Source organism: Dama dama, chromosome 4 (genome assembly GCF_033118175.1).
Source record: "Dama dama isolate Ldn47 chromosome 4, ASM3311817v1, whole genome shotgun sequence".
Classification (NCBI taxonomy): domain Eukaryota; kingdom Metazoa; phylum Chordata; class Mammalia; order Artiodactyla; family Cervidae; genus Dama; species Dama dama.
The window spans coordinates 52183192-52211171 of NC_083684.1; the positions used below are offsets into that span (position 1 = coordinate 52183192).

The 27980-nt window shown below is 37.2% G+C and overlaps 2 protein-coding genes across 4 annotated transcripts in view; one reads left to right on the forward strand and one right to left on the reverse strand.

Moving 5' to 3' along the window:
* Positions 1-27980, reverse strand: part of LOC133054275 (zinc finger protein 420) — a 97776-nt gene that overhangs the window by 33928 nt on the left and 35868 nt on the right. The gene's annotated exons all lie outside the window — the stretch shown is intronic.
* Positions 812-24259, forward strand: ZNF570 (zinc finger protein 570). 3 transcript variants are annotated; one of them, XM_061139151.1, is made up of 5 exons: positions 812-932; positions 1893-1967; positions 7491-7617; positions 7936-8031; positions 19824-24259. In XM_061139151.1, exons 2-5 carry the CDS (start codon positions 1935-1937, stop codon positions 21176-21178), a joined length of 1611 nt encoding a protein of 536 aa, XP_060995134.1. In that variant the 5' UTR covers positions 812-932; positions 1893-1934; the 3' UTR covers positions 21179-24259. The 3 variants fall into 3 exon arrangements, with proteins under 3 accessions (XP_060995134.1, XP_060995135.1, XP_060995136.1); XM_061139152.1 differs by having other exon boundaries at positions 926-1015; XM_061139153.1 differs by lacking the exons at positions 812-932; positions 1893-1967 and adding an exon at positions 9392-9442 and having other exon boundaries at positions 7601-7617.

The window sequence follows — 27980 nt, forward strand, 5'->3', positions numbered from 1 at the left end:
GTGTCGGGGGGGGGGGGCGGTGGGTAGCGGGGGGGCAGGTATGGGGTGGGAAGAAGTGTAATCAGGTAAGTCCTCTTGAGATAACATTTGTATCTGAATGTAGGGAGTAGGGAGTAAAGAAACTTTGAAGATACCCGACAGAGGAGGCGTTTTAGGAAGAGGGGACACATTCACATCCACCATCACTAAATCACAAATTCAGGAATCATATACAAAAGATGACACTCTACCCTGACGTCTCCCCTCCTGTCTTCAAGGTAAACCATTCCCTGAGAAAGAACGCCCTGGGGAAGGAGGGACTGGGTGAAGCACAACGTACCTGCGCATTCCATTCCCAACTGCCCCATACACACTTTCTTCAGGTCCCCCAGCTCAAATAGAGGAACTCACTCCTCACGCACTTTGTGTAGGCGCGCGTGCACTAGAGCGCGCCCACTTCGCTCCCCGCGCCCCGCCCCGGCCCCTGAGGCTAACAAGCGGTTTGTAATTCTCTGACGCGTTGCTAAGGAAGGTGGACCGATTCCTTATGCCTGCGCCCTTCAATCACGACCGTTTAGGGTGACGCTCGACGCAGTCTCTGTGGAGGACCCAGCCTCAGAGCTGAGAGGAATCGATAGAGACGTCCAGGCTCCTCCTTCAAGTCCAGGGAGAGGTCCGCTTGGCAAAAGCTGGGACAGAGGAGGTGGTGGTACAAACTCCCAGGGCAGTTGAACTCCAGGGCGCCGAGGCTTCTTCTGGTCAGGACTACATTTCCCAGTGGCCCCCGCGAGCACTGGGCCCGTTGCCCCTTTGTGTCCTCCGGAGGCCGAGTCGCCTCTTTCCGGGCCCGCGGAGGCTGGGTTCCATCGATTCAGGCCGGGAGGTGGGCCCGAGGAGAGGTTACGCGAGCCTTCCGGGCTGGGACCTGGTCTTCCGGCAGTTCGGTTCTGCAGGTAGGAAGGAAGCGGGTCACCCGGACGTTGGCCCCCGGCTTTCTGTGTGACTCTTCGTGTGAGACGGTGGTTGTTACCTTACGGTGTGTGAGCCTGTCACTCGCGGTGCCTGTACACATCATATCTATGTGACTATGTGTGTGCGAGTGAGCGATGGTTGGTGCCACAGAGAGTGAGACTGAGTTGAGGAAGAAGGATAGTTTCTGCCTCTCTTTTTACTCTGCCCTCGGCTTCTTTGTGACTGGAGTGTGTGAGTGAGACCATCATAGTATTTGCGACTAGGGGCTATGGGTGAGGGTGACGGTGAAACTGCCGGTACCCATGGCTGCTGTGATCTGTGCAAGATGGTGGTTGGCGCTGTAGTTTTTAAGAATCTGTGAGTGTGTGTGTGTGTGTGTGTTTAGGAACAGGGGGACCGAATGAGACTCTTCTGCCACCAATATCTATTAAAGCTGGCCAGGTGATGCCAGTGTGCCACCAGGTTTCAGAACCCGCTGACCTAGGAATTCCCTGTCGGTCTTGTGGTTAGGACTACATGCTTTCACTGCCTTGGCCAGGGTTCAGTCCCTGGTCAGGGAACTAAGATCTCCCAAACCGCGCAGTGGTGGGGAGACAGAATCACTTACCTACTGGAGAGGAGAAGGAAAGTGGAGTTAGAAAGACCTTTATTTGATCTTGATACTGTTATTTATTAGCTGTGTCTTTATGCAAATGGTTGCATCACTTGGAGTTTTTAATTGTAAAATCTGGAACATTTCTTGTTAAAATAATGAATTAGGAAGTGATTTGGGCACAGGTTAAATTCTTTGCAAGCAGATTCCTAGGTCTCCATTATGCTTTCTAGTGGAGGGAAGGGTACAACAGAGGAATGAAAAGCAGAAAAATGCTCAGCTGCTGATTGTGGATGCTGCAAGGAAAGCCTAGTTTCTCATGTTCTCTTCCCCATCTCACTCATCTAAGGACACTGCCATTCCCCAGGAGAAGAGTCAAGGGGACTAAAGAATGGCTGTTGGACTTCTTAAAGCCATGTACCAGGTGAGTTGGTGTTTTCTCTTTCCTGAAGTATTTTCCTCCTTTTTCAAAACAGGCAGACATTAATTTTCCTTCTGCTGAAACTTCTGGGTGACCAATCATGTCACTTCTTAAAACTTTCCAGTGGATTCCCACCTCATTCTGGACAAAGGCTGAAGTCTTTGCCTTGACCTACAAGGCCCTACATAATCTGGTCCCTGGCTATCCCTGTGACCTCATATAATTTTTCTGACTCTGTCTGTATTTCACTCAGTTGCAGCCACGCTAACTTCTTTGCAGTGAACTGAGTACATTCTGAACTCATGGCCTTGCACTTACTGTTCCCTCTGCCTAAAATGCTGTTCCCCTAAAAACAGAATAATTTCTTCATTCTAGTCTCCATCCAGATGTTCATTCATTCAACAAACTTTTTACTAAGTACCTGTTAACTAAGAGGGCTTCTTTGCTGCTCTGTCTGCACTCATTCCTTTGTTGATTGCACCCTGTCTTATGGCTTTACATACCACTTTTTTGCCAACAACTACCAAACTGTATACAGCCCAGAACTCTCTCCAGAAATCCAGACTCATGTATCCAGCTCTCCACTCAGCATCTTCATCTGATTGTGGAATGGATACCTCAAATTCAGATTTCTCAAACTGAGTGAAATGAGCCATTGGAAGTTTTGGAGCATAGGAATGGCATGATCTGATTCCCATTTAATAGGATCACTCTGGCTGCTATTGAAAAAAAACTGAATGGGACAAGGATAGAAACAGGAAAACCAATTAGAAATTTCTTACACACTTCCCATCTAAGATGTTCAACCTAAAAGTCTTCCATCAGGAAATTGTTTGTCCTACCTTCAAAATATATCCAGAACCTGACCTCTTTTTACTACCACCAGTTTCCATTCTGATGTAAACTATGATTCCTCACCTGGATTATTGCTATGCTCTCTTAACTTGTCGCTCTACTTCTGCCCATACTGTCTTTAGTCTGTTCTCAACAGAGCAGCCACAGTGTTCCTGTTACACATCACATTATGTCATTCCTCTTCAGGACAGGGAGAGAAGTAATGAAAAGTATAGACAACTCTTTCACATAGTTTAGCTGTAAGGAAAGAAGAGAAATAGGTGGTAACTTGAGGAAAAACTATAGTCAAAAAGGTTTTTTAAGGACAGGTATGTGTCCGGGCTGATTTAAAGATGCAGCAGAAAGGGAAATTGAAGATGAAGAGGAAAGAGGAAGGAATTTCTGGAAGACTGCTTGAGGGGCTGAGAGGATTTGAGGTCTAGGATACAAATGGAAGGTTGACCTTTGCTAGGTAAGAGGGCTGTTCATTTACAGTAATAGGATCAAGTTAGAGTATATGGGCCAGGAACTTCCCTGGCAGTCCAGTGGTTAAGATTTTGCCTTCCAATGCCGGGGGTATGGATTGCATCCCTGATTGGGGAGCTAAGATCCCACATGCCTTGTGGCCAAAAAACCAACACATAAAACAGAAGTAGTATTGTAACAAATGCAATAAAGATTAAAAAGAGAGATTTAAAAAAGAGAGAGTATATGGCCCCCATGCAAGTAAATGTGTAGATGTTGTGGGAATTTGTGGAAATCCTCTTAAAATGGCTTTTGTTTTTTTTCCAGTGAAACAAAGCAAGATTTTTAGCTGAGAGTAAGGATGGAGGGATTGACGATGTGGAGAGGAAAGAAAGTATTAAATGGTCATTTGGGAGGGTGGGGGAAATGAATGGACTAGGGAATTGTATCATGTAGGTAGATAGAAATGTATTATTGTGGTTCACTTGAAGTTAGTGATCATGAATTTAAAATGAGACCAATTAGAATGATTTCTCTAAAAAAATTAAGGTGTGCAGGGTACAGAAACCAAGTATGCTCAGTGATGGCTGTGGCCCAGATGAGTATAGTTAAGTGAAAAGGGGGCAGAGAAGTTGAAGGTATATGCCTGAGTATGATTATAACAAATGGTTGTTCTAGGATGTGAGGGTATGTGGGAATGAAGAGCAGTGAAAATGTTAAGATTAATGATTTGTAGGTTCTAGTGGGGTCAAAGAATGATCCTAATTAGGGTATGCATGCTAAGTCACTTCAGTCCTGTCCTACTCTTTGCGACCCCATAGACTATAGCCCACCAGGCTCCTCTTGAAAGGTTGTTGCTGAACAATAAGACGCCGGGATTCTTGGCCTCCGGAGGAGACGAATTCAGTCCGGGGCCAGAGACGAGGCTGGATCACTTAGACCTTTTGTGTAATAAAGTTTTATTAAAGTATAAAGGAGATAGAGAAAGCTTCTGACATAGGCATCAGAAGGGGGCAGAAAGAATACCCCCCTGCTAGTCTTCAGCTGGATGTTATATAGTCACTACTGCTACTGCTAAGTCACTTTAGTCACGTCCGACTCTGTGTGACCCCATCCCTGTATAGTCACTAGCAGTCTGTTAATGAAAAGAAAGGAATGTCTTAAAACTCAGAATGGCACCAGATAATTCATCCCAGGCCATAAAACGATTGACTTGAATCTTGTAGAAGGGCAGATTACCACACAAATAGTTTCGTTTACATAGATTAGGGGAACAATATCTGAGTATAACATACAGGTTTGTCATGTAGGTTATGAGCCATTTGAACTTGAAGACAGAGTCTGGGGTATATTAACATAGCTTAAGACAAACATTTCCATAAGAAAAAATGTGTTGGTTAACTCAAGGTTTGAGAATAGTTAGCTTCAGGTGAAACCAGGTGTCATGGCAACACAGCATTTTAAGGGAAACCTCATTTTAAATTTGTATAGCGAAGGAAAAAAAATATCGCCAGTTTGCTTCCTCCTGCCTCTTAAGAGAGATAAAAATGGCTGGCACTTGCAGCCTATTTTCTCCATTTGGAGACCCCTGGCCTTCCTGCCTGTTACCCTCTCACTCTGTCCATGGGATTCTCCTGGCAAGAATACTGGAATGGATTACCATGCCTTCCTCCAAGGGATCTTCCCAACCCAGGGCTTGAACCTATGTCTCTTATGTCTCCTGCATTGGCAGGTGGGTTCTTTACCACTAGCGCCACTGGGAAGCCCAGTACCGGGGGGAAAAAATTGCAATATAGGAGGTAAAAGTGAGAGTAGGAGAATTGAGATTATGGGGGGTTTGGTACTAACTGATAATGACAAGGTCTAGGGCATGATCATGAAAGTGACTGTAGAAGTGTGGAAGACAAGCTTATTGGAGAAGGTGGGGTCAGAGAACTGAGAGGCCAGGTTGTTGGAAGGGTTATTTATATGAATATTGAAGTGACCAAAGATTATGTGTAATGGGAGTAGCATTGGAGAAAGTGACAATGAGATAGGATACTAAAGTGTTCAAGGAATGACAGAGAATTGGTATCTACCAGAAACTGGTAGATAATTAAAAGAAGAAGGGATCATACACAGCTACAGCCTGATTTCATGAGATGGAAAACTAGGTATATTTTAGGGAAGAGGGTGGACAGTGGTCTGAAAGCAGGTATAAGGAGCTAAGGGGTCACTTAACTCAGCTCCACGTGCTATAGTACAAGGGATGTGAGAAATAAATCAGTCAGTACATGACAAGGCCTCAGGGGAAGTGGTCTTCTCTGCTGAGAATGATGTGTCTGTAAGGCAAAAAGGTCAAGGGAACTGTTTCTTTAGACGGGTTTGATTATAATTATGAATAGATTTTGAAACCAAGTATTTGGTTAGAGGTCAAATATTTTCAGAGGTTCTTTGTTAGTGGTCAGATATTTGAAGGTTAGAATTTAAGCTCGTTGTATTGACACTAATTATTTTCATTGACTGTATAAATGAAGGACTCAGTGAAGAATATGTATATCATATATAAAAAATTTATGTGCTTATTATACATATCTATGTAAGCTAAGGAAAACATTTTTGGAAGCATGTTATATGACCAAACCAAACAGGAACATTTCTGCAATATATTAAGGATATTATTGCTAGGTCAAAGAGGGAGAAATTCACAAACTACTTCATTAAAAAAAAGTTACTGAGTGTTGAAAAACACTTTAAGAATACTTAATTTTCTTGCTCAGTCGCTAAGTTGTGTCCAACTTTTTGTGAACCCACGGGCTGCAGCACACCAAGCTTCTCTGTTCTTCACTATCTCCCAGCGTTTGTTCAAACTTTATTTTGTAGATAGTTTTTTTAACTATGACAAAATTGAATAAAATGCCCAATAAAATAATCTTCTTGGTTTGACAGATTCACCTCTTTTAATTTTGTAAAAAAAAACCCAGAAAATAATTTACATGTGTGTATGTATCCCCACACACAAACACAGTATGTATATTAGTTTTCATTAGATGGTCATATTATGGAAACCTGGAATCCAGCTGAATCATAGCATAACTCCAAGTTTTTAAGAACTTTGCTTAGCCCATGTAGGCCAAAATAGTATTATAAATGAAAGACTCATTTCTCTTCTTTTTTTTTTTTTTAAATAAAAAGTTTTATTGGAGAAAAATAGAACCACATGTCCACAGGGAAAAGAGCACAAAAATTCAACTGATACAGAACTGAAAGTCACAACTACCCAATGTTGTTTTGTGATTACTTTTCAATTTCTTAAATGGCTTCCCTCAATTTTTTAAATAGTCTTGCCAATTTTTTTCAGCTGAAATAGCATCAAGTTTTCAAAAAATTAAGAGTCTCAGCGAAGGGACCAGCTTTTAAGATAACAAAGGTGACACCAAGAGTCTCCTAATAGGACCAATTCTACCGAAAAATTCCTGAAGCACATAACTACTGAGTCTGGTAGAACAGTAGCTCAGAGACCATCAGAGATTAGTTAGAACACTGACTCAGATGGTCCAGTATGCAGAGAGGGCAAACAAAAAAACTGCATTTCCCTGTCAGATGAGTTCATGTAAGAAAACCAAGGAGATGCTAAGAAAATGCAGGCAATGGCTGCTCAAAATAATTAAGAAGGCATTCTAAATACCACATATTATTAGACAACAGTGTGTAAAGTGATGCAATTAGAAAACAGGCAACTTAAAATTTTAAGTATTCTGGATTAAAGTATTTGCATTTTAATGGAATTGATGATTTGTTTTGCTTGGTATAATACAATTTTGGGAGATACAGTAAGCACTTTATGGTCTCATTTTAAATCCTCTTATAGCTTCTTGACTTTTGCAAAACATTCATTCATATTTGAATAAGCCTCATGTGTGCCAGATACTGTTCTGTAACTGGGATATAGCAGTGACCAAAATAAAAACATACTCTGCCCTCATGGACTTTATATTTTAGTGGAGGTGGGGAGCAGACAATAAATAACAGAATAATTAAGTACCATGGTTAAAAATAAGCAGGATTAGGGGAATAGGGAACTGGGATAAGAACATTGATGTTTTTATACAGAATGATCTGAGAAATACAAAAGCCCTGGGGGGAACATTCTGCACATCTGAAGGTGTATCTGCGGGCCCCGTGTGCCTGGGACAGAATGAATGAGGTGAGTATGGGAAGAGATAAGGTTATTTCATTTCATTTCAGGAGTTGGTGACCTTCAGAGATGTGGCTGTAGACTTCTCCCAAGAGGAGTGGGATTGCCTAAATCCTTCTCAAAGGCATCTGTACAGTAATGTGATGTTGGAGAACTACAGGATCTTGGTATCACTGGGTAAGAATGTCTTTTGTAAAACTGAGCTTCTACTCATAAGGGTATCATTGTGATTTTGAGGGTTAGCATCTGTAGTGCTTGGTTGAATGTCTGCTGCCTGTGCCAAAGTAACAGGTTAATATTTGTGAGTTGGCAGTGAATGGGTCTGTTATTAATCTGTGTTGGAAGTTTCAGCTTCCCTGTCCATTGTATGCATGTCCTCATCACATTTTTCTCTGGCTTACTTTAAGCTCCCTCTTCCCCAGTGATCAAATAATTGGATGTGAGTTCTCAGTTATCTACAGCATGACCAAATTTGGTTTCTTTTCATATACACAGGACTTTGCTTTTCTAAACCAAGTGTGATATTATTGTTGGAACAAGGGAAGGAGCCCTGGATGGCAAAGAGAGAGATGACAAAAGACTTGTACTCAGGTGAGTAAAGAGGAAATAGGCAGGCAAAAACCTTTGCAGGGTACAGCGCAGCTTGACTCAAAGGTAGCACCTCTTCACTCTGTTGTTGGCATGTTCCTCTCAAATGTTCTAGGTCTTAGTAGAAACTTGAGTCCTTTGAGGTGGTTCTCCGAAAGCTGATATTCTGAACTGTCTCTCCTTGCCCACTTTACCCCCTCTTCTCTGAGTCCCATTACTTTTCTAGTTTCATAAGCATCTTCCAGCCTTTTTGTTCTGTTTTGTTTTAATTTTGGCTGAACTGGGTCCTTTTGCAGCACACATGCTTTCTCTAGTTTCGGCTCAAGAGCTTCTCTTGTTGCAGTGCACAGGCCTCTCCTTGTGGTATGTGGGTTTCTCTTGTTTCAGAGCTTGGGCCCGAGAGCTTGGGGGCCCAGTAGTGGTGGCGCATGGGCTTAGCTGCTTCGCAGCCTATGGAATCTTTGCATCCATTGAATTGGAATGCGTATTCTTAACCACTGGACCAGAAGGGAAGTCCCCTCTTCCAGTCTTTACCAAGCTCAGGTGCACAAGCCTCCCTCAGCCCTGTGTCTGGCCCTCCATCTTCTGTCTGCGTGAAATTTCAAAATAAAGCTTTCAACATCCAAAGGAAAAAAAAAAAGAATCTTTTCCTAATCTGATGACCTTTTGAGCTCTATGCACAGCTGTAACTAAAGTAACAAGTTCAAACCCTGACACCTACATAAAGTGAAAAGTTGAGCAACTGACTTAATCTCTCTGTGCTTTTGTTTTCTCATCTGTAAACTAGGATAATATTTTTAAAGTGCTTTCAGCAGTTCCTGTCTCATATTATAAGCTCAAAAGCTGTTAGCTACTAGTATTATAATAGTCATAATTTATCTCTGAATGCCTCATTTTTCTCTTAATGGTCAGTTCATTCATTCTTTTAATCAAGATCATTGAATTTGTACTTTAAACAGGGTACTTGCAAGATGCTAAGGTGTTATACAAAAATGTAAAAAATCAAATAATTGATAGGCTTGTAGAAGAAATACAATATAGCTGTAAACAGCATATATAAAAAGAAAGCTGATATAAAGGAAACTCAGAGAGAGGTGAGAGAGGAATCTGGTTAATTGAGAAGATAGTCTTTAACAAAAATAGGTTAGAAGCTAGAAAACATTTAAGAGAGAAGAGGTTAAGAGTTTAGCTTTGTGGTATAGGAAGGATTTTCATACAGACATAGAATGCATTCAGGTAAAATGGAAGACTAAAGTTCAGAAGAAAATTAGGGTCGCTGTAAACATCTCTGTCAATATTACTCCCCATCTCATTCCACACCCATCTCAACTACCTCTCCCCAAACTTTTATGTTCTTGTTCAGATTTCTAAGAAAAAATTTTGATGTGGAACTGTAGTGTCAAAGAAGACATGGGTAAATTTTATTAATTATTATTATTAAATATAAATTACACACACATAAATATATATTAGCCTAAATATGTAGTTTAAGTAATAATATAACAAAAAATGAACCTATTTCTTAACTTAAGAAATAGAAGATTATCAGTGCCATTTTAGGCCTTTGAGGGTCCCTTCTTAGTGATGTATCGCTCCCTACCTTTGGCCCATCCCCACCCCTCACTAGGGTAACCATTATCCTACAAATTTGCTTATCATTTCTTAACTTTTCTTTGTAGTTTTGCCATATATATCCCTAAGCAAAATATTTATATTTGCATATTTTCAACTTCATATGAAAATGGAAATACATTGTGCTGGTAATTCTGACTTTTTCAACTCAAAATTATTTTTCTCCGATTCATCTATATTGATTTTAGTCACTGTTTTTCATTGAGTTTTTATATTTATAAATGGCTATTTTGATTCCTCTTCTGTTAGGTGCCTGCTCAGTCCTTTGTTCAGTTTTAGAGATACATATTTTTTTATGAGGTATTGTTGATGTACATATATTTCAGGTATACGACATAGTGATTCAGTATTGTGCTGTACAATATATCCTTGTTGCTTTTATTTATTTATTTGGCCACACTGTGCAACTGGTGGGATCTTAGTTCCCCAATCAGGGTTCAAACCTGGGCCTATAGTAGTGAAAGCACAAGTCTTACACTCCCAGTATGTCATATCTTTATCCATTCATCTGTTAATGAACAGTTAGGCTGTTGTAAACAATGCTGCTATGAACACTGAGGTGCTTGTATCTTTTCGAATTAATGTTTTCATTTTCTTTGGATATATACCCAGGAATGGAATTACTAGATCATATGGTAGTTTTCTGATCACATTTAGTTTTCTGAGGAACCTCTGTACTGTTTTCCATAGCGGCTGTACCAATTTACATCCCTACCAACAGTGTAGGAGGGTTCCATTTTCTTCACATTCTTACCATCATTTGTTATTTCTGGTCTTTTTAATGATGACCATTCTGACAGGTATGAGATGATATCTCATTGTAGTTTTGATTTGTGTAGCCTATGATTTTTGATATTTTAAGAAACCTTTTGTATTCTGAAGTCATATGGGTATTCTCAAACTGTCCTCTAAAGGATCTTCTTTACATTTAGTGCCACAGTCCAAAAATTGATGTTTGAGATTGAAGTATTTAATTTCTGCTCCTTATGGAAAATCAAGTGTCCTAGACATTTACTGAAGAAGTGAGCTTTCTTTGCTTATTGTCCTGAATGTTACCTCTTAATATATCAGGTTATATTGGGTTGGCCAAAATCTTTGTTTGGATTTTTAGTAAGATGCTACAGAAAACCCAAATGAACTTTTTGGCCAACCTAATAGTATATTTATGAATCTGATTTTGACCTCTGTTGCATTCCATTGATTCTGTTTCCTTTCGCCAATAACACACTATTTTTTTTTAATTTATTTATTTTTAATTGGAGGATAATTGCTTTATAGTATTGTGTTGGTTTCTGCCATATATCAGTGTGAATCAGCCACAGGTATACGTATGTCCCCTCTCTCTTGAAAGTACCACACTATCTTAAAAAAATATTTTAATGTAAAAACTGAATATTTGTTAGAGTAAGTCCCTATACCTTCTTTATTGTTCTTCAGAATTTGCCCTTTGGACATCTAACTGAAGTTTAGGTCAGCTTGTCAGTTTCCACCAGAAAACAACAAAAAGCTATTGGCTTTTGGTTTAAATTTTATTTATTCTACATACTGCTTTTGGATTTTTTTTTCTATTTGTAAACATAGTTTATTTTTCCATTTACTTGGATTTTTAAATTCTTTCAATGTGTTTTATAATTTTCTCTATAAAGGCTACACACATCTTCTATTAGATTAATTTCTAGACATTTAAATTTTGTTTCTGTGTTAAACGTTCTCTGTGTTTTCAGTTTGTTGCTCACACACAGAAATAAAGTTAACTTTTATATTTTGACCTTATATCTAGCAACATTGGAAAACTCGCATTACTATTAGTAATTTTTAGATTTCCTTTTCTTTTTCTGTGGGTGGGTATGTCTGTGAATAATGGCAGTTTCTTCACTTTAAATTCTTAATCCTTAATTTCTTTTTTCTATTATCCTTAGATCGCCAATGCAGTATGAATCAAAGTAGTGATGGCAGGTATTTTAATCAATTTCTGGTCTCAACTGAAGTGCTTTGTATATGCTAAGTCACTTCAGTCATGTCCGACTCTTTGCGACCTTATGAATTGTAAGCCCAAGAGGCTCCTCTGTCCATGGGGATTCTCCAGGCAAGAATACTGGAGTAGGTTGCCATGCTGTCCTCCAGGGGATCTTCCCGACCCAGGGATTGAACCCACATCTCCTGCATTGGCAGGCAGGTTCTTTACCACTGCGCCACATAGGAAGTGCTGTAATATTTTGTTATTAATAATTCTGATGTTTAAAGATTTCTGGTAGATACCCTTTCATTACCATTTGTTAAGAGTTTTGATTATAGAAAGCTTTTGAATTTCAATAAATGTTTTTCTATATCTGTAGGTGATTAGATGATGTTTTCTTTTTTATGTAGTGAATTATATTTTTAATGTTGAACCCATCTTGTATTCCTGAGACAGACCTATCTTTATCTTTTCCATTCATAGCTAGTTGCTATCCGCCAATATTTTCTTTAGGTTTTTTGCATCTGTGTTTGTCAGTGAGGTTGGCCTTCAATTTTCCTTTTGTGTACTCCTTGTCAGATCTTAGAATCAAAGTTGTCCTAATATCATAAAATCTTTTTCTTCCTTAGAAGATTTTGGGTAAAATAAATGTTTGTGTTTGGATGTCTGGTAGAACTTTGTTCATGTTGGCCTGGTATTTTTAATGTATGAAAAGAATTTAATAATTCAATTTCTGTTATAAGAATCTATTTTTTATTTCTCTTATAGTTGTGGAGTTATGGTATTTTTCTAGAGATTTATACTTCTCATGTAAGTTTTCAAATTTATTAAAGTTATTATTTTCTCTTATCTAAAGTTGGTAGTATATGTAATCATCAGAGAAGGCAATGGCACCCTGCTCCAGTACTCTTGCCTGGAAAATGCCATGGATGGAGGAGCCTGGTAGGCTGCAGTCCATGGGGTCGTGGGGTCGCTGAGCTGGACACGACTGATCGACTCACTTTCACTTTCCGCTTTCATGCCTTGGAGAAGGAAATGGCAACCCATTCCAGTGCCGTCTATGGGGTTGCACAAGTCAGACAGGACTGAAGCTACTTAGCAGCAGGAGCAGCAGCGGTATATGTAATCATGACATATTTTTCCTTCTAAAAAGAGAGAAACAAATCTTTCAACTTATTAATGTTTTCAGACATTTGTGTGTGTGTGTGTGTTTTCTATGTACAGTAGATAAAAGTTTTATTAGACTGCAGAATGTTGTTTCATGGAAATTAAGAAAAACATGTTTCACACAAGACATTTTGCCATGAAGTGAAGTGAAGTTGCTCAGTCGTGTCCGACTCTTTGCGATCCCATGGACTGTAGCCTACTAGGCTCCTTGGTCCATGGGATTTTCCAGGCAAGAGTACTGGAGTGGGTTGCCATTTCCTTTTCCATGTTTTCAGACATTTTTTACCTCATTGATTATCTCTAATTTATCTTTAGATTTTTGTCAGGTAGTTCTCTGTTTTATTCCTCCTACATTTTTATGCTATTTTCTTTCTTTTAAAATATTTATAGAAACTTTGTTTATTTTATTTTTGGTTGTGCTCGGCCTTTGTTGCTGCGTGCAGCCTTTTTCTGATTGGGGTGAGTGGGGGCTTCTCTTCATTTTTGTGTATAGGCTCCTTGTTGTGGTGGCTTCTCTTGTTGCGGAGCACAGGCTCTAGGCACACAGGCTCAGTAGTCGGACTATGTGGGCTCAGTGCTGGGGCTTGTGGGCCTTAGAACGCACTGGCTTCAGTAGTTGTGGTTTGTGGGCTCGGTAGTTGCAGCTCACAGGCTCTAGAGCACTGGCTTAGTAGTTGTGGCACACAGGCTTAATTGCTCCAAGGTATGTGGAATCTTTCTGGACCAGGGATCAAACCCATGTCCTCTGTATTGGCAGGGAGATTCAAATCCACTATACTACCAGGGAAGTCTTTTTTTTTTTTTTTTTAGCTTTTAAACTTAGATAATTCAGTGTTTTTGAGGCTTTCTCTTTTCTAAGCATTTAAGACTATGTTAGGAATATAGTCCATATGTTTTGATATGTAGTATTTTTGTTTTCAGGTATATCTTAGCATTTTCTAATTTCCACTGATTTTTTTTTTCTTGACCATGAATTATTTAGAAGCTTTAAGTTCCAAATTTAAGTTTTTGTTTTAACTACATTGCAGGTGGAGGATACGGTCTGTTTAATATGCATGCTTTGAAATACTTTGAAGCCTATTTTATGTCTAGGGAGTAAATTTTGATAAACTATGTGTTCTGGAAAATGTCTGCTGCTTGTGTAGTACAGCATTTGATATATGTTCATTGGATTAAGCTTATTTAATTGTGCTGGTCAATTCTGAGTCTACTGATTTTTTTAAAGAGTCTCCTTGAGCAGTATTATGAAAGTGTTTTATAATATGTTTTGGGGATTATCTTTCTGGTAATCCCAGAAAGATTATCTTTTGGTGAATTCTTCTGTTATTACTACTCTTTAGTGATGATTCTTCCCTTAACTATTTAGCTTGATAGAACTTTATAAAAGCCTGCTTTTGTTACTATTTCTTTAGTGTAGTTTTCTTCACTCCTTTACTCTCTTACTTTCTATGTGTTTCTTTTGTGAACAGTTTATAGCTAAATATTTTGTCCAGTCTCATAATCTAATTGTGTTATTGTTGAGTTTAGCAGTTCTTTATGTATTCTGAATATTAACCTCTTTTCAGATACATAATTGGCAAATATTTTCTCCCATAATCTCTGTGGGTTTCCTTTCACACGGTTGATTGTGTCCTTTATGCACAGTAAGTCTTTAATTTTCATGAAGTTCAGTTTGTCTACTTTTTTCTTTTATTACCTATGCTTCTGGTATCATAACCAATAAATCATTGCTAAATATAATGTCATGGAGATTTTTCCCTATGTTTGCTTCTAAGAGTATTTTAGTTTTAAGTTCTAGGTTAAGTCTTTTATCCATTTTGAGTTAATTTTTATGTGTGGTGTAACAACTTCTTTGTTTTGCATGTGGATATTTAATTTTTCTAGCATCATTTATTGAAAAGCCTGTCCTTTTCCCCATGGAAAGGTCTTGGCACACTCATCAAAAATCATTTGACACTATATATAAGGATTTATTTCTGAGCTATTTGCTATGCCATTGGGGTGTGTATATATATGTACATATTATATATCTTTATGTCATATCACAGTGCTTTGTGTACTGTAGCTTTGTGATATGTTTTGAAATCAGTGTGACACCTCCAACTACCTTTTTCTTTTTCAAGATTCTTTTGACTATTCAGAGTCCATTAAGATTACATATGAATTTTAGGATTGAATTTTCTATTTCTGGAGAAATCACTGGGATTTTGATAGGTATTGCATTGAATCTGTAGATAGCTTTGGGTAGTGTGGACATCTTAACAGTGTTAACTTCTAATCCGTGAACACAGGATGTCTCCATTTATTTACAGTTATCTTTTAATTTCTTTCACCAGTGTTTTATAGTTTTCATTGTATAAGTCTTTCACCTTGATTAATTCCTCAAGTATTTTATTCTTTTTGTTGCTGTGGTAAATGGAGTTGTTTTCTTAATTTTCTTTTCAGATTGTTCATTGTTAATGTATAGAAATGCAACTGACTGGTGTGTGTTGACTTTGTATTCTGATTCTGTGCTGGGTTTGTTATAAAAAGTGTTTGTTTTTCTTTTGTGGAGTCTTAAGAATGTCTATGTGTAAGATCATGTTGACTACAAACGGAAATAATTTTATTTCCTCTTTTCTAATTTCGGTGCTTTTTATTTGCTTTTCTTGCCTAATTGCTCTGACTGGAGTAATTTCTGACTTCAGTTGAATTGCTCTTTTTAGTTAGTCAGTCTAAAGGTTCATCAGTTTTGTTGATCTTACTGAAAAACAAACTCTTGGTTTAATTGATTCTTTCTATTGGTTTTTAAATTTTCTGTTTGGTTTATCTCTGCTTGAATCTTTGTTATTTTTTCTTCTTCTACATTTGGTTTAGTTTGCTCTTTTTCTAGTTTGTTAATATTTATTTGATATTTTTCTTCTTTTGTGATGTAAAACTTCACAGCTATAACTATTTCTGATGCATCCCATAAATTTTGGTATGTTGCATTTTTATTTTCATTTGTTGTAAGATATTTTAAAATTCCTCTGTGATTTCTTCTTTGACCCACTGGTTGTATAAATGTCTGCTGTTTAATTTCCATGTATTTGTGGATTTTCCAGTTTTTATGTTGCTACTGATTTATAGTTTCAGTCCATTATGATTAAAAAAGATACTTAGTATTATTTAAATCTTTGAAAATGTATTAAGATTGTTTTATGGGCTAACATATAGTCTATCCTAGATTCATGTATATTTTTTGGTGTACTTTAGAATTAAAAAGATTTTTTTTTTTTAAGTCACAATATTTTTGTTTTGGCCATACTGTTTGGCTCACAGCATCTTAGTTCCCCGACCAGGGATTGAACCTAGGCCCATGTTAGTGAAAGTGTTAAGTGCTAACCTCTGGACCACCAGGGAATTTCCTCAAAAAAAGAAAAAAATTCTTGCAATGAGTTTGCCAAACTGTAAAATCTGAAAGAACAGCATTCCATAAGATTGTGCTTATTTCAGACACCAGCTGCAAGTTGGGGCATCCTTGGGGCCACCCTCATTTCTGACCAGCTGGCTGCACATTTGAGAATGCCTACAGTCACCCTCAGGTTTGATAATTCACTAGAATGACTCACAGAACTCAAGCATATTATGATGATTACACTTTTACTGTAACAAAGACTGCAGATTAGAATTAGCCAAAAGGAGAGGCACCAAAGGTGGAAGGCTGGGAGAGTTGCAAATGTAAGGTTTCAGTTGTCATAAGGGCCCATCAGGCATCTCAGTATTCAAAAGAATATTACCAGCCAGGGAAGCTCTCTTGAGCTTCAGTATCCAGAGTTTTTTGTGTTTTTGGGGGGGTGGGGTGGCAGGGGGAGGTTGGTTTTCTTTTGTTTCAGTATGTAGGCATGACTGAGTGAATCATTACCCAAGGTGATTCAATCTCCAAGCCTTTCTTCCTTTCCCAAAAGTCAGACTGATATGGTGGCTCAAAGCTCCAACCCTCTGATCATATGGTTGGTCTTTCCAACATGGTTTGCCTCCAGCCTGAGTTATCTCCTTAGCAAGAACTACCTAAGGAGTCATCATGAGTCACCTTATTAGTGTTAACTATCAGGTGTGGTCCAAGAGGCTCACCATGAATAACAAAGACCTTCTTCCAGGAGTTCAGATGACTTAAAGGTTACCTCTTGGGAAACAGGGACAAAGGCCTGCCACATTTTTTATTGCACAGTTCTTTTAAGAAATTACAGTAGGCTCTGACTGTAATTGAATGAACATAATAAGTAAATTTAATGAGACTTTGTAGCTTTACCATATTGGTTTCTCATATATAAAAAGCAAGGTGTGCATCTTCTCCATTTATTCAGTTTTTAGGGGGTGGTCCCTTATTAGAATTGTAAATTTTTTTCCTTATGCTTTCTTCTTTTTAAAATTGATTCTAAAATTGCAAGATAATATTCTTATTTGAAAAAAAAGTATAAATAGTATAATACTTTCCCATATAGCTTCTATATTCTATTATGTGCCTTTTATTTATCTATGTGGTGTTTTGCTTGTCCCAATGTATACTTTATATATAAAGAAAGATAATTCTTATTAATGGTTACTGTTACTAGCCATTGTTTTATTAATTATTTTCATGACATTTCTTTCTTCTTTTTATCTGCTGTGTGTGGTTTCCAAGATTGTAGTTCCCTGACCAGGGATTGAACCTGACCCTCCACAGTGAAAGCATGGAATCCTAACCCCTAGACAGCCAGAGTATTCCCTTTGTGTCATTTCTTAATAATATATTCCAAACTGTGTATGTTATTGTGAAAGTATATTTTATTCTTTTTCAGTATAAATCATTGAACAAGTTGATTTTTATTATAACCTTTAATATCATGTGGTATTAATGTTATCACCTCTGATTTTTTTCTTGCTTACATTTGCCCTTCTTAATATCTTTTGGTTTCTCCTCTTTTCCTGAATATCTTTATGTTGGAGTGCTCTGGGGTTTATTCCTTTGCTCCTTTTTCTTCTATATATGCTCATTCTCTTGATAATATAGTCTTGTTAAATACCATCTATATGCTGGCAACTCCCAATTTAAAAATCTCGAGTCGACTTCTTTTTTCTTTTTTTGAGGTATAGTTGATTTAGTGTGGGCTTCCCTGGTGGTTCCAGGATAAAGAACCTGCCTGCCAATGCAAGAGACACGGTTTTGATCCCTGGGTTGGGAAGATCCCCTGGAAAAGGAAATGGCAACCCACTCCAGTATTCTTGCCTGGGAAATCCCTTGGACACAGGAGCCTAGCAGGCTACAGTTCATGGAGCTGCAAAAAGTTGGACACAACTTTGCAACTGAGCATGCACTCATAGTTGATGATTTAGTGTATTATATTAGTTTAAGGTATACAACATAGTGGTTCAAAAGTTTTATAAGTTATACTCCATTTATAGTAATTATAAAATACTGTCTATATTCTCTGCTTTGTACAATATATCCTTGTAGCTTGTTCTATGCATAGCAGTTCGTACCTCTAAATCCTCTGCCCCTATCTTGCCTCCCGCTGTGTCCCTCTCCTTACTAGTTTGTTCTCTGTCAACAGTGTGGGAGGGTTCACTGGCCAATGTTGATGGCGGTTCCATCCTTCCACTGTTCAAAGCATAAACTTGGAAGGCATGTTTGTCTTATCTCTTTCTGTTACATTCTATATCCAATCTGTCAGGATATCTTCTTGGCCTTTCCAAGAGGAAAAATTAAATAGAATCTGACCACCTCTTTATATCTTCATTGATACCTCTCTGGTCTAAATAATTATTATTTCTCACATTGGTTGCTACAATAGTAGGTCCCTTTTCTTCTCCTCTTGCTCTCCACCTTCCAGTAATTTCATTAAACTGTAACTAGATGTCACTTCTGTACTCATACCACTTCAGTGGCTCTCCATCTCACTCAGAGTAAAAGCCAAGTTCCTTAGGAAGCCTATAAAGCTTAAATAATCTAATTATCCTTTACCTCTGACTTCATCTCAGCCCTCTCTAGCCACATTGACCTTCTTGTTATTCCTCAGAAAAACCAAACATGCCTTTGCTTTTAGGCTGTTACTTCTGTCCAGAATGTTCTTTCTCTGAATATCTAAGTGACTAACACTTTCATTTCCTTCAATTCTTTGCTTCAGTGTTAACTTATTAATGATTCCCTCCTTTGACTTCACCATCACTCCTGATCTCTCTTATCGTGCTTTTCTTTGTCCATAGCACTTAGTACCTTCTAACATACAATAAAATTTACTTATTTAGCATTTATTTCTGGTCTCCCCAAGAATGTAAGAATGTAAGATCCATGAAGGTAAGGATCTTCATTTCTTTCAAAACTTGTACCTGGCACAAGGATCAATGAATGTTCTTGAAAGAAGTAACTGTAAGAGTAGAGATTATTTCAGTTCCTGTATTATTCATACATGCATAAAATTATAACCAGCTCCAACCACCTACACAAATCCTTCTTGACCTATGATTTACTGTATTGATTTCCTTATAATTCTAATCATTCCTCCTCGAGTTTGTTGTTGTGGTTCAGCCACCCAGTCATGTCCAACTCTTTGTGACACCATGGACAACAGCACATCAGACTTCCCTGTCCTTCATCGTCTCCTGGAGTTTGCTCAAACTCATGTCCATTGAGTCAGTGATGCCATCCAACCATCTCATCCTCTGTTGCCCCCTTCTCATGCCCTCAATCTTTCCCAGTATCAGGGTCTTTTCCAGTGAGTCGGCTCTCACATCAGATGGCCAACGTATTGGAGCTTCAGTATCAGTCTTTCCAATGAATATTCAGGGTTGATTTCCTTTAGGACTGACTGGTTTGACCTCTTTGCAGTCCAAGGGACTCTCAAGAGTCTTCTCCACTCTCCTCCTCCAGTTACTCCATGACTTATTTTCAGTTATTGTTTTTGCACTCTTCAGAACTACAAAAACCAGTGTCCTTGTGGGTCTTATTTGCTGTTAAATTCACATACCTTAGGATGCACTTTTATAAATGTACTTTCTTGTACTTAACAGAGGAGAATTTTTTATTATTATTATTTTTCAGATTGGGAATCTATGTGTGAGACTGAAGAATTAACCCCAAAGCAGGACATTTATGAACCACAATCATCTCAGAAGGTAATAGAAAAACTTACAAGCTATGGCCTTGAGTACTCCAGTTTGAAAGAAGAATGGAAATGTGAGGGCCATCTTGAAGGGCAACCAATGAATCAGAAAGCATGTTTCAAGGAAGAGACGATCACTCATGAAGAAGTCCCTGTTGATGAAAGAGTACAAGAATATAACAAAACTTGGAGAAGTTTCCATTCCAACACACTACTTCATACACATCAGATAATCCCCAAAGAGGAGAAAATACATAAACATAACACACATAAAAGCTTTAAAAAAAAATTAGTTGCCATTAAGCCCAAGAGTATCTACACAGAGAAGAAACTTTTGAAATGTAATGACTGTGAAAAAGTTTTCAGCCAGAGCTCATCCCTTACTCTTCATCAAAGAATTCATACTGGAGAGAAACCCTATAAATGTGTAGAATGTGGGAAAGCATTCAGCCAGAGATCAAATCTTGTTCAACATCAGAGGATTCATACTGGAGAAAAACCGTATGAGTGTAAGGAATGTAGGAAAGCCTTCAGTCAGAATGCACACCTCGTTCAACACCTGAGAGTTCATACTGGAGAAAAACCTTATGAATGCAAAGTGTGTAGGAAAGCCTTCAGCCAGTTTGCTTACCTTGCTCAACATCAGAGAGTCCATACTGGAGAGAAACCCTATGAATGTATTGAATGTGGGAAAGCATTTAGCAATAGATCATCTATTGCTCAACACCAGAGAGTTCATACTGGTGAGAAACCTTATGAATGTAATGTCTGCGGGAAAGCATTTAGCCTTCGTGCATACCTTACTGTACATCAGAGAATACATACTGGAGAGAGACCCTATGAATGTAAGGAATGTGGGAAGGCTTTCAGCCAGAATTCACACCTTGCTCAACATCAGAGAATTCATACTGGAGAAAAACCTTATAAATGTCAGCAATGTAGGAAAGCATTCAGCCAGATTGCCTACCTTGCTCAACATCAGAGAGTTCATACTGGAGAGAAACCCTACGAATGTATTAAATGTGGAAAGGCTTTTAGCAATGATTCATCCCTTACTCAACATCAGAGAGTTCATACTGGAGAGAAGCCTTATGAATGTAATGTTTGTGGAAAGGCTTTTAGTTACTGTGGATCCCTTGCCCAACACCAGAGAATTCATACTGGAGAGAGACCCTATGAATGTAAGGAGTGCAAGAAAACTTTCAGGCAGCATGCACACCTTGCTCATCATCAGAGAATCCATCTTGGGGAGTCACTCTCACCACCCAATCCAGTCAATCACCAAGTCCTGTAGACTATTTCATAAATACTTTTGGAATTTATACTCTCTCCATCTCTAATATTGCCATCCTAGTTTAAGACTCGTCTCATATGGATCACTCTATAGCTCTCTCTTTTTTTTTTAATTTTTTAAATTATGAAAGTATGATAACACATTTACAGGAGACTTGGAAAATACAAAACAAAGTTATATTGTTCCACTATATATTACAATTATTTTTTTAAGTAGATAAATTAAGATTTTTAGTTGGAGTTTCAATATCAAACTCTCAAAAATTAATAGAGTGAATAGGCAGAAAAGTAGAAGGATATAGTAGAATAGAAAAGCACTATGAACCAATTCAACATAATTAAGATTCATATAATTTTCACACAACAGTAGGATACAAGTTCTATTGAAGTTCCCATAGACTATAAACCAAGAGACTCTGTAACATATCCAGGGATGTAAAATGAGGTGCAAAAGTTTCATGGTCTAAAAGTTTTGAAGTCATACAGAGTCTGTTCTCTTATCACTGTGGAATTATGTTAGGAATCAATATCAAAAGATATTTGAAAATAACCTACACAAAAAAGAAAAAATAACCTATACATTTTCAAGTGTAATGTGACATTTACAAAGAGAGATCTTTGACTTAGCCATCAAAAGCCTCAATGAAGTTAAAAGATTAGAAAAGCACAGAGGGTGATTGCAGAGAAGAAAGCATGTAAATGAGAAATTAATATCAAAATTAGAAATTAATATGAAGGATACTTTAAAAAACCCATGTATTTGGAAATTAAATGGTGACTTTTAAATGATGGGTGTATCTAAGAAACCATAATAAGGAATATTAGAAAATATTTGTAACAATAAAAATGAAAAGAGAATTTATCAGAATTTGTTTCATGCTCAATGCAACTAAATACAATGTGGAATCATGAGTAAGATATGAAGACTAATAATGGACTCTAGCATAAAATTTTGTGAAATTTGAACCAAATCTATAGTTACTGTATCACATGTTAATTTCTTTTTGGTTGTTTGTTTTTTTTTTAACAACATAGTATTTCTTTATATTCTTGGAGTTTCAAGCATTCAAAAAACTTTTTTAAAAATCACTAAAATAATAAGCTTTCTAGACTTTTAGCAGTAATACTAGATGCCAGAATAAATGGGACTATATCAAAATTTTGAGTGAATATAAATTAGAAATCTAGCATTCTGTTCATACTTAGTCAAACAAGTGGAGCCAAAATGTCATAAATTTTTTAGCTAAGCAAAAATTCATATTTTCTAAAATATATATTATACATATTATATATATATGTATGTATGTTTACAAAAGCTTTTCTACTACACTTGATAAAGGCTTGAGAAAGAACAACAAAAAATGAGACAAGATTGGAAAACCAAGTAAATGAAATGGGAGAACTGAATATGAAATAGAAACAGTGAAACTAGATATAAAAGATCATCATATAGTCCAGTTGTTCTTAAACATGGCTGCTCATTAGAATCACATCTGGAGTTTTGGGGAAAAAAGTAATACCTGGGCATTTGTGTTTTTTAAAAATTTCCAAGATATTTCTAATGTGCATCTGGATTTTCAAAAGTGATTACTAAATGATAGTTCAGCTATAGAATTCTATTAGTTTCTGTTGACCAATCATGAGGACCACTCTATAGCTTTCTAACAGATCTTCCTGTATTAACTTTTGGTCCCCTTAAATTCATTTCCCAACATGCACGCAAAATGATCATTTTCAAGTTTAATAATACATCACTGCCTTGCTGTTGTTCTTTAACATCTACAGTCTTTAAAACTGTCTATGAGGAGCTTCATTACCTAGTTCCTATATACCTTTCAGCCTTATTTTATTTGTTTCTCTCTCAGATCTAGGCACTTACCAGGACTAAGAGCTTAGATTCTGGAAAATCATAGCTCTCCTACTATTCTGGCTTTGTGTGAATTTGAGTAATTTGCTTGACTTATCTGCAACTCAGGGTTTTCTTTAATTCTTAAAATACGGATAATAAAGGATACTGTAGTGTAGAAATGTGAGTATTAAATGAAATTGTTGTAGATTGATGCATATTAAGTAAGAAATTTGCATGCAAAGTACTTCACCTAGTGTATCAAATATAGCAGATCTTCAATTAAATAATAATAGCTAACATTATCGAGTGCCTACTATGCACCAGGCACTATTTTACATACTGAACATATATTAACTCATTTAATCCTTACAACTAAAACAAGATTCCTTAGTAGACAAAGAAGAACATCCATGAAAAGCAGCAGGTCACAACTGGGACAACCTAAAAACTTTAGAATATATGTAGGAGTGTTTTTACTATAGGCAAGTAATAGAAGTAGAACTATATAACACAGCTGGTTTTAGGAGGTTTCTAAAGAGAAAGAATTAGATAAACTAATTAAAGAAAATGAAGGTTCACTGAGAAAAATACAGAACTTCTATTTAGATCAAGCACAGAGAGTATTGCAGTTAACTCCAAAACCTTAAGAAATTCATACTACAGCATAAAAAGATCAGTCCCAAGTAATAGTATGGGTTAATCTAGGTGATTTTATCTTAATTGTTTCATACGACAGAAAAAAATACAAAGTTTATAAATTTTCATCAGGTGATTATAAAACTGAAATCAAAAGGGGATTGAGAGAAGAAAATTACAAACTACACACACACGCACACACACACACACACACACACACACACACACATATATATATATATACACAGTTTCATTCATTCAGTGAATATTGAGTAGCTGCTGTTTGCCACACACTGATTTAGACATGAGGAGACAACATGATCGATACAAAGACCAGATCCTCAAGGAGTTAAAACAATAGATTTTCTAGGTCCAGAAAACTGAAGAAAAATAAATCAAAGGGTATTATGTAACCTAGGCTGGAGAGACTCAAGATAATAAAGATCCATTATTTCTGACTAACAAATTCACTGCAATTCCAACAAAATTCCTCAATAGGCCTTTTTGCCCTTTAATTTCACACCAAATCTCAAAGCTTTTAAACTTAATCTATGAAGTGTGAATTCTAAAGAACACCAATAAAATTATTGAATCTAATCTATTTGTGGAAAATTTGCATATGATAAAGATGATTTAAATACCAGTAGAGAAAGAATGGATTTGGGAGTAGTAAAAGAATTGACAGTATACATCACGGCAGTGAGGGAAACAAAATCACAATGAATTATTTCAAAAGCATCACAGTACTAATTACTGGAAAGATGTGGAGCAATAGAAATAATGATACAATGCAGTTGAAAATACAGTAAGTCCACTACATACAAACCAAATTGCAAGCTTTCAAAGATGTGTATGTGCATTCACATGTCTAGCCATGTAAGTTAGTTTACATGTCTGGCGTACCTTGTGACATGCGTCCACCCTCTATAAGTAGCTGTGCTTTTGTGTACTTCACAGTATAGAGCACAGTAGTACAGTATCTTTATTTCAAGTCCAGGATGTCCAGAAGCAAGCATAAAAGCAGGCAGTGATGTAGCTGATATCTTCTATTGCTGACAATCCTTCAGCTCTACCATATCCTATTTCCCTCCTCCAGTCAGTAATTCTTGCCTGTTCCCTTGATGCCAGCCCCTGTATGCCCGCTGTTTTACTGTACTACTGTACTTTTCAAGGTACTGCACTATAAGATTAAAAATGTGCTTATTTTTTGCTTTTTATGTATTATTTCTGTGAAAAGTCCACAGAATTCTTGAGGCAGGAATACTGGAGTGGGTTGCCATTCATTCCCTTCTCCAGGGAAAGCTATTACAGTAGAGTTCTATATAGCCAATTGTGTCAGTTGGGTACCCAGGCTAACTTAGTCGGACTTGGAAAAATTGGACTTACAAACATTCTCTTGGAACAGAACTCATTCCTGTGTAGGGGACTTATTGTAGTTTTTTAAAAAAAGAATTTGTCAGTATCTAGTAAAGTTGAAGATATGGATACTCTTTAACCAAGAAATTCAACTTAAACCTCTACAGAGCCTCTCGTGTTCAGGGAGATGTACATGAAGACCCATTTCAGTGTTTGTAGAAATGAAAAGTTTTAGGCAATCAAAAAAATCACTGGGGTTTAAATGTTAGACTTGAAGTTGAAATGAAGGAACTAGAGATATTTCTATCAACATGGATACATCTGAGAAACAGTACTGAAACTGAACTAGGGGGTATTTTGTAGGATATGGTTCCACTTATTTATATAAAGTTTGAAAACATGCAAATCAAAATTATGTATTTTTTCATGGCTGAATACCATATGAAAATAGTGTAATAACATTCATGGAAATAGTCATCAAGTTGTGATGACCTCTGGAGAGGGAGAAAAATGAGAAATCATTTGTTGAAAAAATAAGCAATCATGGCCAATTCTTCTAAAATAATAAAGCTGGTTGTGGGGTTTTATTCTCTGTATCTTTCTGTATATTTAAACTATTTCATAATTAAAAAAACATTTAATTTTGCTTTTGTCAGTTATTTCTTCACTGTACCTCAGACATGCCATATTCACCATTTTTTCAACTCATAGTCACCATTTTCTTCAGAAAGAAGTTTGTATACAATCGAGTTCCAAATGCAATCACTGTTAATCTGGTGACTTTTCCTCTAGGGATCGGTGTTTTGAGCATGACTGTATTTTTATGCTGAGAGTTTTATAGTCTACTTACTACACATTTTCCCCCCAGCTTTACTGAGGTATGATTGACAAATTAAAATTATATATACTTAAAATGTACAATGTAATGTTTTGCTATATTTAGAAAGAAAAAGAAGAGAAACTGAAGTCGCTCAGTTGTGTCTGACTCTTTGCGACCCCATGGACTGTAGCCTACCAGGCTTCTCTGTCCATGGGATTTTCCAGGCAAGGGTACTGGAGTGGGTTGCTATTTCCTTCTCCAGGGGATCTTTCCGACCCAGGACTCAAACCCAGGTCTCCCGCATTGCAGGCAGACGCTTTACCCTCTGAACCACCAGAGAAGCCCACTTGGTATATTTAAACACTATGAAATGATTACCTCCCAAAGGCTGCACCTTCCAGTTGTGGGTTAGGATTTCAACATATGGATACTTGGTCCCTAACAATGTGGTTCTTTTTATTGCTGAACTATCAGAGTGCTTCATGTACTCTACATACAAGTTCTGCTATGGTCTGAATGTTTGTGTCCCCCCCACCCCCACCCCCACAAATAAAAATCCACGTGTCAAAGCCTAATAACAAATGTAAAGGTATTTGGAGGCAGGGTATTCAGAGGACAATTATGTCATAAGAGCAGAGCCCTCACAAATGGGAGCAGTGCCCTTGTAAAAGAGCCCCAAGAGCTCACTTGCTCTTTCTGCCATGTTAGCACACAGTGAAAAGCTAGCCACCTATGAAACAGAAAGTAGACCCTCACCAGACATGGAATCTGCCAGCACCTTCATCTTGAACTTTCCAGCCTCAAGAACTGTGACACATTTCTGTTGTGGATAAGCCACTTAGCTATGGTATTCCTTATAGCAAAAGGACTCAAGACAAGTCACTTATCAGATATGTTATTTGTAAACATATTACTCCATTTTTGTAGGTTCTGTCTTTACTTTCTTGGCAGTGCCCTTTGAAGCAAAACAGTTTTTAATTTTGATGAATTCCAAATTGTCTATTTCTTTCCTTTGGAATAGTATCTAAAAAACCATTAATCCAAGGTCACAAATATTTACACCTATATTTTGTCCTAAGAGTTTTATAGTTCTAATTCAGACATATTTCTGCATCAGTTGATATGATTATTTAGATTTTTCTTCTTTATTTTATAAATGTATTACATTACATTGGTTTCCTATGTTGAAACACCCTCACAGGACCTGGATAAATGCCACTTGGCCACAATGTTAATCCTTTCAGTAGCTTGATGAATTCATTAGCATATTACTATTGCCAGTACTGTTTTGAGGATATTTGCATCCTATTCATTAGGGTTACTGGCTTTCAGGGTTTTTGTTTTTGTTTTTTCTAGTAGATTTTTTGGTTTTGTTTTTTTGTTGTTTTGTTTTTGGCTTTGAAATCAAGGTAATGTTGACCTCTTAGGATGAGTTTGTTAGTTTTCTATTTAATTCAATTTGTGGGAAGAGTTTAAGAAGTATTGGTGTTATTCTAAAATTCACCAGTTAAGCCATCTTGTCCTGAGCTTTTCTTTGTGATTACTGATTTAATTGCCTTTTTTGTTGTTGTTGTTACAGGCCTATTTATTGTTCTTGTTCAGTTGCTCAGTCATGTCTGACTTTTTGTGACCCTATGGATTGCAGCACACCGGTTTCTCTGTTCTTCACTATCTCCTGGAGTGCACTCAAACTCATGTCCATTGAGTCAACGATGCCATCTAACCATCTTATCCTTTGAAGGGAGCCCTCAGGAGAAGGGCTCCTTCTCCTGCCTTCAATCTTTCCCAGCATCAAGATCTATTTCTTCTTGAACTGTTTTTTTGTAGTTCATGTGTTTCTAGGAGATTGCCTATTTCATCAAGGTTATCAGTATGTTGGTCTACAACTGTTTATAGTATTCCTTTCACTTCTGATTTTAGCGATTTTTTTAGTTTTTAAATTTTTTTTTATTTTAACGATTTAAGTCTTCTTTTGTTGTTTTTCTATTTAAGTCTTCTATCTCTGTCTATATATATAGTCATAGAGAAAGATTTGCTGATTTTGCTGTTAGTTTCAAAAAACCAGCTTTTGGGTTTATTGATTATTTTTATATAGAATTCTCAGTTTCAGTTCAGTCACTCAGTCATGTCCAACTCTTTGAG

Bases quoted from the DNA above. Each gene is read 5' to 3' on its own strand.
- ZNF570 (XM_061139151.1), top strand. From the start codon at position 1,935: ATGGCTGTTGGACTTCTTAAAGCCATGTACCAG. The intron at 1,968-7,490 runs GTGAGTTGGTGT...ATTTCATTTCAG, and splicing joins TTCTTAAAGCCATGTACCAG to GAGTTGGTGACCTTCAGAGA. The intron at 7,618-7,935 runs GTAAGAATGTCT...TCATATACACAG, and splicing joins CAGGATCTTGGTATCACTGG to GACTTTGCTTTTCTAAACCA.